Source organism: Phoenix dactylifera, chromosome 17, assembly GCF_051530095.1.
Source record: "Phoenix dactylifera cultivar Ajwa chromosome 17, Ajwa_hap1_PhDact_Kaust_v1.1, whole genome shotgun sequence".
Lineage (NCBI taxonomy): Eukaryota > Viridiplantae > Streptophyta > Magnoliopsida > Arecales > Arecaceae > Phoenix > Phoenix dactylifera.
Window position 1 is genome coordinate 14,669,407 of NC_143206.1, and position 11,977 is coordinate 14,681,383.

The window sequence follows — 11,977 nt, forward strand, 5'->3', positions numbered from 1 at the left end:
GAAAAAAAATATTCTACATAAGCTGGATGTATTTTACAAAATGATTTGTATCTCACGCTTACGCTAACAATATGATATAATTGTAATAATTTAAACTATTTATTTTGTAAAAAGAAAGAGTTTGAAAATAGGAGAATGCAGTGGAAAGTAAAGCTAAGACGCTCATTTTGTGCACATAAAAAATTTTTCGGGCCAGTGTAATATGGTATATAAAGTATTAAATATTGAATCATTAGTGCATTTGATGAGTTTGCACTATTTTTTTATAAAAATTATATTAATTTTCTCATGCCATGTAGCTTCTAGAATTAGATCTCTTAATAAAAAAAATACCATGAACCATCTTTTTTTTTTATAATTATAATATAGACTGTATTATTTTATTTTTTTATAAAAAAATAATTTTATGTTGAAGTCGGATATAAAATGATGCATTTAGTAAGTTTAGGTTACCGATATCCTTTTAGGAAGTTTAGGCAAAAAGAAGAATAATTTCGTAATTTTATTTCTTTTCACGTTGGCGATCTTCCCCAGTTCCATCACGGAAATCCCCTACCAACTCGCCACCAAGACCGAACCTCCCGTTCCCTTCTCCCGTTTGACATCCGGTCACCCGTCGTAAGCTAACCACCCGAGTCCCATTTGGCCACGCGGCCGCCTCCTCGGAGTGCGACAGCAATCTGAGTGGGTGACCCTCGCTATTCCCCACGCCCGCCCGCACTCTCACTTTGGCGGGGTAGTTGGAGTGCTTCCTCCCTATATAAAGCCCGACGCCGCTCTTTGCCTGCCGAGATCCTTGTGTCTAGCCCTAGCCCTAGCCCGCCCTTGCCGGTTCTCTCGATCTGTTCTATCCAGTTCTGAAAGGGGGAGTTCTTGATCCCTTTTCCAAGGTATATCTCCTCTCCTCCACGCTCGCTTCGTGCTTTTCTTGCTGGAATTTGTTGGATGGAGGGGTTTCGATCTGTGTGTGCTCTGTGGATTGTATGCATTTGATGGGATGTCTTTGTTTGATACTTCGGTTTTTCTTTTTTTTTTTTTTGGCGGGGGTTGGGGTTTTCTGCAGCAGGATCTCCCGTTTTCCTGTGCTTGGTGGGTTCTGTGATCTGGTACTGCGAACTTTTTCTTTTATATATAAATTTAAGAACTTGTTCCTTCAAAAAAAAAAAAAAGGCCTTTTTCTTGGTGATTTAATTAGTAGATCTGGCTTATAACAATTTTTGTTTTTGGTGCAAACATCAATTTTTTAGTGAGTAAAGCGTCACGCAGTAGCTGAATGTTCTGTAAGGTCTTGACTCTTGAGCGAGCTATTTGTATTCTGCTTGATAATTGAGTATAACTTGTTGTTGTTGCAAGTTTGTATTGATTCGAGTACATACCGTTAGTGTTCCGATTGCAGACATTTCATGGGATTACTAGGGTGATCATGAAAAGTTACAGATCCACCTGTCACATTTCCAGTGTTAATGTCAATGATCCTTCTAGGTGGATTGTCGCTGCCCCTATTGTATTGTAAATCTGTTAACTGGTTGTTTTTTTGTAACAAAGAATTTTCTTCCATGCGAAACCTGTTCTATTTGTGTTATAATAAAAATAACCAACATTCTTTGTTCCTGCTATTTGGGTTTGGCAGTATGAATGCTGACTGCCGTTATTGCTATCAGGAAAAGTTTTATTCCAGTACACAGTTGACAAGACTTGTCAAAAAAAACGAGTCATTTGCTTCTTATTCCTATCAAGAGCTGATTTTTCTATTTTACTTAATTATACCAACTGTTTTTAACCTATCCATTAGGTGTTGGCCGCATGCATATCTCTGTTTTGTTAAACTAAAAGTAATGTACTTAATATAATAAACATTTTTTCCTAATTAATTTTCGCAACTTCTATCTATGTTAGGTTCCCTTTTTTGACATTTTACCCAAGCCCATTTTTGTATCAATTTCTCCTTAAAGCTTAAAAGCACATGCTCTTACCATCAAAATCAGTTTGAATTTTTATTCTCATGTGTTGCAATTTCTAAATTCTTCTCTAACATATTATGAATCTACCTTAATATTCTTCTCTTCCTGTTGCTCCTCCTAATTTTCTTGGCCATATTTATTTGGTTATTTGTTTAAGCAAAATGGTGGCAGGGCTACCACTCAACTTGGGCTGCTTTTGTTGCCTAACACTTAGGCCTGCATGAATTTGCTGGCATTTCTACTATCTTGTAAAATTTTGCCCGTAAGCATTAGCATGTGGTGATCTGACAACACCCTAAGGGCATCCATACAACTTTCTACCTTGTTGGTAACTATATTCCTCTCGTTCTATTCTTGTGGATAATAGATCTAGATGGCAGAAATATCATTGATGTATTTCTTGATCATCAGTTCTAATCAAGTGTCTTCTTTTGTTCTCACCAATTTTTGCATTTTATTTACACCTTTTATTTGTACCATTAAAATTGCTGTGTCTCCTTCACTAATACTTCTTATTTGTAATATTGTGCTCAAATGTTAAGACACCAAAATCCATGAAATAAGCTGGATTAGTTCTGGAGCTCAACGGGAGCAACAAACTATCTGGAAAGAAACGGAGGAAGAAAGATGGCAGATGGATTATGGAGTCAAATTATCTAGAATTAAGTTGATGAAATTGCTCGTGGCTGATACTTTAATAATTTCACTAATGGTCTCTGAATTCTGGACTTTATTACTTGTAGCAATGGCATTGAGGTCAAGCCCAATATAGTATTTTAACGTTATATTCGTTCTATCTTGTTAGTTAAATAGAACTTCTTCAAAAGGAGATGCTTGTCAATATCTTAGGGAGTATTGATGTAGCTGAATCTTGACTGCTAAGTCTATCTATATGTGTGACAGTGACCAAAAGTTGTTGATTAATAGGTTCTTTCCTAACATCGAGCTAGTTTAGATAACAGTGTCGATTTGTAACATCTTCCCAAATTTTGGAGTCACTTGGAAACAGTAAAAACTTTCTATGCCTCCTGGATAGTTTTTGAGAAAGAAAAAATTGCATGTGTACATGCACTTGTCTCATCATCCTTGCTTTGTTAAATAGAGCTATACTAGACAAAAATCATTATTCTTGCAATTTATTAGTATCATTAACCTTGTGGTATTGGAGAAAAGAATTAAAGTTACAAAAGTAGTTTATTTCCTAAGATCGGATAAGTTATTTATCATTAGCAAGGTTTGTTATACTGGTCGGTGCCCTACCGTACCAGATGTATTGTACTTATACCAAATCAATATGTTGTCTCATACCGTACCGACACTTGGTACACCTCGCCTTCTTGTACTAACCGATACTCGGTATACCTTGTTGTTTCGTACCATACCGGCGTACCGACATTATAATAGAATGGTACTGGTATGGGGTTTGGTATCGAGATGGCAAATCTTTTCATTAGTTTGTCGAAAAGGGCAGCCCAGTATACAAGGCTCCTAGCACTGTAGGATTTAGGAAGGGTCAGATGTGTGCAACCTTATGCCTGGGTGCAGAGAGGCTATTTTCATGTTTCAAATTCATGATATCCAGATCATAATGGAGCAACCTTACCGTTGCGCTAAGGCTCACTGTCTTATCATTAATTTATCATCATTCCAACTTCTTCATGTTGTTTCTACCTTTCAAAGCAAAGGAACAAACTTTTGCGGATACTTTTCACGTCAATTCTTTGTAGTTCGATTATAGTTTCCGCTTTGCACTCTAAATTCTTTTACTTGTTTCTAATGTTACCTTACACTATAAACTCAAACTTTAGATTTTCCATTAATGGAAACTAATCACATTTCTATGCAGGTTGTGTTGATTGTTTTTACACATCATGGCCACAGGACAACTTTTCTCGCAACAAACCCAAGCATTATTCTACAATTATAAGCAACTTCCCATCCAAAGGATGCTTGATTTTGACTTCCTTTGTGGTGCGTACATTTTTGCTTCTAACTCATATGGAGTAAATGTAGGATATAATCACTATATTGATGGGCATATGATTCATTACACTAAAAATTGGCTGTCATTTTCTATGTAGGGAGGGAGACACCATCTGTTGCTGGAATTATTAATCCTGGTTCTGAAGGGTTTCAGAAACTATTTTTTGGTCAGGAGGAAATTGCCATTCCAGTTCATTCAAGGTGAGTACAACTTTTTACATAAATCTTCCTAGATTGAATTTATTATCTATTGACGTAAGTGGCCTTGAAGTCAAGCCCTAGGCTGGATGTTTTAATTTTTGGCTGAGAGAATTGATCTGATACCTCAAAATGCCAATTTGTGATTCTCCACCCTGATGATGGACTTTGCAGCTTTACCATAAGCTTCTATCCAGATCAAGGTCTGGCATAACCAAGTTAGGATGGTTCATAGTTGTTATACTAAAATGCATTCTTCTCTGGTGTTCTTAGCATGAACACTTCGATCCTGCTCTAGGTGCCATGTCAGGAGCATGCCTCACAGCCACATCACCATCCAGAGCAATAATTTCTTTGAAAGATAGCAATTCAATATATGCAAACACACTTGAACTGATACTATGACTACCTGTAGGATAACGGCTGTTCATATTACTCAATTGTAAGTGTTTTAGCTGTAAAATTTGTTTGCCAATATATCCAACAAGACAGGTGTGCATATGTTACACATCTTAAATTTAGGATATTCATTATTTTTGTTATGAGAGAAGTTGCCACTTGATCTGTACCGATGCTCGGTTAATTACATTGTTAGCTTATGTTTTTAAATAAATATTTGCATAATGCTGCCTTTTCTGCGTTTTTTATTGTAGCATTGAAGCAGCTTGTGGTGCTCATCCAACAGCTGATGTTTTCATCAACTTTGCATCATTTAGAAGGTTAGTAATCTTTTTTGTTCTTTTGTCTTCTGCAAAACTAGCACTCTGCATTTTCTCCTGTGCCATTTTTAGGCTATTCTGTTTGTAAAATCTGCAGTGCAGCTGCCTCTTCCATGTCTGCTTTGAAACAACCAACAATCAAAGTTGTAGCTATTATAGCTGAAGGTGTTCCAGAATCAGACACAAAGCAGTTGATCGCTTATGCAAGGGCTAATAACAAGGTAAAAGGAAAACTGGAATGATCTTGGCACAAATTTGTGAGATTTAATGGTGAAAATAAGTGGAAATGGATTTGGAAATGATTAACTCATTTATTTACATGTAAGAACTTATGTTATGAAAAAAAGCACACTAATTGATAGTACTTAAATACTGAAAGAACAATATATGGAAGATGATATGGATCAGTTGAAGAGCAACTACTGCACAGATCTTTGTCAGAGTTTTGTACTCTTTGCTGGCTGCACTGGATTATGAGTCTCTACCAATATTAATTGCAGGTTGTTATTGGTCCTGCCACTGTTGGAGGAATTCAAGCTGGAGCTTTTAAAATTGGTGACACTGCTGGGACAATTGACAATATAATTCACTGCAAGCTTTACAGGCCTGGATCTGTTGGATTTGTATCTAAATCAGTATGTTCTCACTGATGACAAGATTCTCTCACAAATTCTATTTCATATCCTGTATTTTATCTTGTTGGTTATGATGTTAAATGGACTTCGTAAAAATGTAAAATCTAATTGCACTTTAGGAAGCTGTCAAATATGTTTTAAATGGTATCGTGTATCTGGATCATGGATCACTGTTAATCATGAATATTTGACTATGGAAAATTTATTGATTCACTCTCTCTGTTACTTCCTTTGCTGCAACTAATCAGTCAGTTACATTAGAAAATATGCATCATACTGGGGATGCAGAATTTGTGTTAGAATTGTTATAAGAAAGGGAGCATAGTTTTTTGTCCAACAAAAAAGGTGGCATCTAGTCATGAAGGGGTCACTTTCATCATTTAAGTCAAAAGATTGAGAAAAGGAGCAAGAAAATAATACATGACGGGAAAGACACACTCTTCAACTGGAAAGTGCTGGTGATAGGATTTATAAAGTTGAACCTAGAAAAAAATTGTGAAAGCATCAACCATTTTTGTGTTCTTTATGGGAAGTTCCCATTAACACATGTATGCATTCAAACACAATTTTCACTGAGAAGATAAAATAATTACATAGTTGAATATGTAATTGTATGTGGTGCGCGCGCAATGTGCATGCATGTGTACGTGCTTATGCTTGTGTGATATTACATGTTAAAATTTAGTGAGCTCATTGAGAAAAATATTCAATATAAACTGCAAAATCCCCATATTCTAATTTTGTTCTCTGTGTGACGTCCAATGACTCTTCATATTATAACATCAACATCTATTTGCAATCGACACATGCTCATGCATGCATTCACATGTAATGCACAATCAAAAACTTCATTGCTATTAATTTGACATATTCTTGCCTTTGCTAGTGCCTTGAGTTGCTGTGGTATCACTCGTAAAGACAGCTGTCTATTGATCCATGCAAGAAAGAGCAAAGTGCAACAGCGTGCTAAATTGCTCATCTCATTTACAAGCTTGTTAAGAGTTTGTGCCGCAATGGTTGGGTTTCATAGTTTGCGTCCTACATAATGGGAATAATCATAAATATGTAATAATGTTGTTGTATTCTGAATGAGTCAAAACTAAGGTGAGCTATGGTGGTTAACACAAAAAATTTCTTTATTTGATGCTCATCTAAACTACATGTGTGGATGCTGTCCATTGTTCTTAGATTTACAATAGTTACAATAACTTGGAAAACATCCAAGTTCTTATATCACCAATACTCCTGCTTATGATTTGTTTTGAGGACGAATATCTACAGGTCCGAACTATTGTTTGTTGATCTGATTATTTTTGCCATTAAAAAAAAAATAATTATGAGAAACAAGATATAGTTGTTGCTTTTATGGTAATGCACATGCTGTTCAGGTCTAGTTTCTAAGGACTTGATTTTGTGATCACAGGGAGGCATGTCCAATGAGCTTTACAACACAATTGCACGTGTGACTGATGGAATTTATGAAGGTACAGTATATTGTGAACAGGGTTAATGTTCCTTGTTTGCTGAGGAGTTGGTTTAAACTCTGGAAGCCTGTTAAACTTTCCAGGCATTGCAATTGGAGGAGATGTTTTTCCAGGTTCAACTCTTTCTGATCATGTCCTGCGGTTCAACAACATCCCTCAGGTGATTCATTGTTCATGTGAACTTAGTTGTTTGGGGAGTTCATTTGTGGAGCTTTAGCTGTTTCTTTCCATTCTGAAGGAAAATTACCATCCGCTCTTTGATAATCGTATTCATACCAGTGATGTCATGCTATCAGCCCAGTTTGTTAACCACCACCTCCAAGTATGCTTGAACTCAAATAACAATTTTGTCAATGATCAGTGGCTCAAATTTATGAATCATTAACTGGTCATAATTTCCAGTGCCCGCATTTCCTTTCTTTTCTAACATTAAATGAGAACTCCCAAGCGCTTGCATGGCTCCTCACCACCTCTGGAAAAGGAAAACTGAAACAGAAGTTCGTACTCATGCTTTGCAGCCTGAATGTGAGAACTAACTGCATTTATATTTGTTTAAGACTAGAGAGTCAAGTAAGTTGCTTTCTTGCTTAGATACGCTAGATCTTTGATTCTCCATGTGTTGAGAAAAGAAGATTGCTGAATGTAGGTTCAACTTTAAAGAACAATATCAAGTATTATTTGTACAGAAAAAGGGGCAGTCAGCCATTACAATATACTGTATGGAAGCTGAATAATTCAAATTTAAGTTTCTTTTTCTGCTGACAGCTTGTTTTTTCCTGAAAACATTGCTGCTGGATATTAGGTCAAAATGATGGTTGTGCTGGGGGAACTGGGTGGGCGAGATGAGTACTCCCTCGTTGAGGCCCTAAAAGAAGGAAGGGTTCATAAACCAGTTGTTGCTTGGGTTAGCGGAACCTGTGCACGGCTCTTCAAATCAGAAGTGCAGTTTGGTCATGCTGTGAGTTATAATTGAGCATTTTGCTTCTAGTATCTTTTACTAGCTGTTATAATTGTTGTCATGATCATGATTGTTGACATTATTTAGATGCCCATTTCTAATCTTCTGCTGTATTACTAGAACAGGGTGCTAAAAGTGGTGGTGAATTAGAATCAGCACAGGCAAAAAATCAGGCACTAAGGGAAGCTGGAGCAATTGTTCCCACTTCATATGAAGCCCTAGAGGGTGCAGTCAAAGAAACATTTGAGAAACTAGTATGTTTGCATCTAGGTTGCAGATAAATGTCATCTCTTTTTCTTGGACAAGCATATCTGATACACAGTGATATGATTTTTTCCTTTACGAAGAACAATTCATCTGACGTCAACGCTTAATGACTATTTCTATGTTAGGTTGAAGAAGGGAAGATAACCCCTGTATCTGACGTTAAACCTCCTCAAATACCCGAGGACCTTAACAATGCAATTAAAAGTGGAAAGGTCCGCGCGCCAACACATATTATCTCAACTATCTCTGATGACAGAGGTTTGATTGGGAGCTTTGCTTTCCTTCTTCTATGCACTGAGTTATCTTCTGTTCATCAATGTTCACGTGTCTGTATGTCCATCACCAGGTGAAGAGCCATGTTATGCTGGTGTGCCCATGTCTACCATTGTTGAGCAGGGTTATGGTGTGGGAGATGTTCTCTCTCTTTTGTGGTTCAAGCGTAGTCTTCCCCGATATTGCACACAATTCATTGAGGTTGGCAAAATTGGGGTTCCCCTGCTATCTTTTTGCAGCCATCAATAATTTTCTGCTGTTGTGTTTTGCCTCGGCACAGTTATATCTGTTCGTTAGCTCAATTTATAACAAATATCAAAAGGATTTTGCTCTTTTCTGTTCTATAGTTTTCATGTTTCTAGCTCAGTAGCACTTGCTGTAAATGTCAGATTTGCATCATGTTGTGTGCCGATCATGGTCCTTGCGTCTCTGGTGCTCATAACACTATAGTAACAGCAAGAGCTGGAAAGGATTTAGTCTCTAGCCTGGTCTCAGGTAATTTCTACAAGTTAATGGAATCTTAAAGCTGTAACTTTTATTCTTTTCCTCCAGTTCTTGAATAACAATGCCTAAGAAGTAGACAAGTAGATATGAAAATTGTAAAGTGAATGAGTTTCTGAAACAGGGTTGCTGACAATTGGTCCTCGATTTGGTGGTGCAATTGATGATGCTGCACGATACTTCAAGGATGCATATGACAGGGTAACTTAGCTAATATAATTAGCATCAGCACTAGCTAGTAGCTGCATGAGCTCATTATTGCTAATTACAAGCATGCTAAAATATGTCTGTCGTACATTTCTTTCCAGGGTCTCACTCCTTACGAGTTTGTTGAAGGTATGAAAAAGAAGGGCATTCGTGTACCGGGTATAGGGCACAGGTATACATGATTTGCTACTGTATATGATATGATGTCTGCACTTGTAGTTGTTACTGTGCTGCCTGTCTTATTGGTGTGCGTATATCATATGCTTGTCAAGCGATTTCCATTTCCCATTCTCCAATATCATTGTTAGATGTATGCATTCACAGATATGCTAAGATTTTTTCCTAAGTTTATGCTTATAATTATAAGATTCACAGATATGCTAAGATTTTTCCAAAGATTTTTTTCCTTATTTCATCGTATCAGAAAGGAACTTTGGGCACATCGGGTGGCACAAATTGCATAGTATCATAAATGGCCATTCCTGGTGCAAATCGAATCACCTAGATTTGAGATGAAAAGCAATTCCCCATTGGGGGCAAATGGTTATCCATTAAGCTGTTTTTTTATTCTTCCTTACAGAAAAAAAGAAAATTTGTTGGAATTTGTTAAGCCATCAGCTTAATTGTACAAAGCAATTATGTTTATCTAATTCTAAAATGATAGGTAAAATTAAGTAAAATGTTTCATCTGTCTCTGTCTTAGCAAGTAATATGTGTCACCATGGTTCGTTGCACCGGCCTGAATCAAGCAGTACGAGACGTATTGTACCGTACCAATTCAGTATCGGTACATGGTACAGAAGGCATACCAACATTTGGTATGCCGAAAAGACCTTATACCGTACAACAATGTTAATGTGGTATCGGTATGGAGTTCGGTACCGAGATGGCGAACCTTGTGTGTCACTTTTGCATCTCCAACTAGCGTGATTAAAGTCCTGAATAGCTTTTAGCCATCTTTGCTCTTATTGCATACAGGTGTGCTTAGTCAGACAATGGCATTTCCTGTAGGATTGAAAATTGAATGCCTATTTGAGTCTTTATTTTGTGCTATAGGATTGAAAAGTTGGTTTGAGGGCACACCCTCATTCAGCCTCAGGCAGCACTTTTTCATCATTTTATTTGGTTCGAAGATTTTCTGTTAAAGTAGGCTAAAATTTTGAAATAAGCAATCAAAGAAAAAAATGTATTTTAGAGTTAATTCAAAGGAAATACCAGAAAAACACACTGAAAAATTCACAAGAGACAAGTAATATGCTGAGGAAGAATTTCTGACTCTCTCCTTGTGTGCGCTGTGTGACTAAAGCAATACTTTTTCATGGACAGAACCTTATGAAAGTACTGCAAATATTAGAAATTCGGTAGCATAGTTATTGGTATATGCTTTTGAATCTGTACACCTGTGTTTGCGCTCGTGTTTATGTACATCAGTATATTAGATATACAGAAAGATACCTTTGTATGCTTTGATCATGTTGCACCTGTGTGGGTTTGTGGGTTGTATATGAAGAAAACTGATGTTTATGTGTGCTCCATCCTATTAAAACTTGAAAAATACTTTCTTTGTCCTGTTCTTAGAAATCTGATACTTTCCTTATTGTACTAGTGGTTAACTCATTCTGCTTTATACTGCTAGGATCAAGAGTAGAGACAACAGGGACAAGAGAGTGGAACTTCTGCAACAATATGCTCACACTCATTTCCCTTCCGTGAAGTACATGGAGTATGCTGTTAAAGTTGAAACGTACACCCTCTCAAAGGCCAATAACTTGGTTCTGAATGTCGATGGTGCAATTGGATCCCTCTTCTTGGATCTTCTTGCTGGCAGTGGAATGTTCAGCAAACAAGAGATTGATGAGATAGTTGAGATTGGATATTTGAATGGACTTTTCGTACTTGCACGTTCAATTGGTTTGATCGGGTGAGTTGGATCTTCAGTTATCAAAACATATACATTCATTTATTAAGTTATAGCTATTCTGTTTCATTTAAAATTAAAGCATCAATCATCCTGCTTCTGCATATCCATTGTTTCTTCAATTTGCATTAAATTTCTATTTGGTTTTTTGTTCATCACACATGGAATTCATGATAAAGAAGGCGAAACAAGAATATAGTTCTTTTTTTCTTTCTTGTCCAAAGTAAGGAAACGAACTTCTGCATCAAAACTTTGATGTTAGATGTTGAACAGAATGATAAAAGTAGAATGGGTTTCAATGAAGGGAAATCCACTATCACTGCTGGTCTGCATGCTTAAATTATAGTTTGTTTCTGTTATTCAGTGATGCTCATCATCTGATAGTTCTTAGTCAAGCAACAGTGTGTTTTGTTGGTTTGTGTTTTTGTGATTATCTACAAAGTTTGTTTAAATCCTTGCCTAAGTTTTTTTTTCTTTTCTTTTGGAACCTACAGGCATACTTTCGACCAGAAGAGATTAAAACAGCCTCTCTACCGTCATCCATGGGAAGATGTTCTATATACAAAATGATCATTCTGGATACAGTGTTGTAGTTGTTAATTTTTGGTTTTCCCAGCATGTTTGTCATTCTTGTAGAGGCCCTGGACTGGTAAACTGCCTGTTGGAATTTCAAGGACTGGTAAATCAAAGCGTCCATCACCCCTCGTCTACATGGTTTATCTTACATGTGATCCGTATCACATGTTCCACATATATTTCTAAGTTAGTTGCAAACATATTGAGATTAGTGGTTGAACCTGGATGCATTGGTGTAGCAGATTGAGTTTCCTGAACTGTTAGAGCAATAAAGGGCTGAAGAGATAATTGGACGCA

At 36.8% G+C, this 11,977-nt stretch overlaps 1 protein-coding gene across 1 annotated transcript; it reads left to right on the top strand.

Annotated features, from left to right (window-relative positions):
• The first annotated feature begins 451 nt into the window (after nt 1–451).
• On the top strand, nt 452–11,977 carry LOC103720655 (ATP-citrate synthase beta chain protein 1). The gene is made up of 17 exons (XM_008810477.6): nt 452–890; nt 3,808–3,932; nt 4,043–4,145; nt 4,796–4,861; nt 4,959–5,082; nt 5,362–5,496; nt 6,920–6,980; nt 7,064–7,140; nt 7,783–7,938; nt 8,064–8,192; nt 8,331–8,463; nt 8,552–8,679; nt 8,868–8,973; nt 9,104–9,180; nt 9,288–9,358; nt 10,823–11,107; nt 11,599–11,977. Exons 2-17 carry the CDS (start codon nt 3,833–3,835, stop codon nt 11,672–11,674), a joined length of 1,827 nt encoding a protein of 608 aa, XP_008808699.2. The 5' UTR covers nt 452–890; nt 3,808–3,832; the 3' UTR covers nt 11,675–11,977.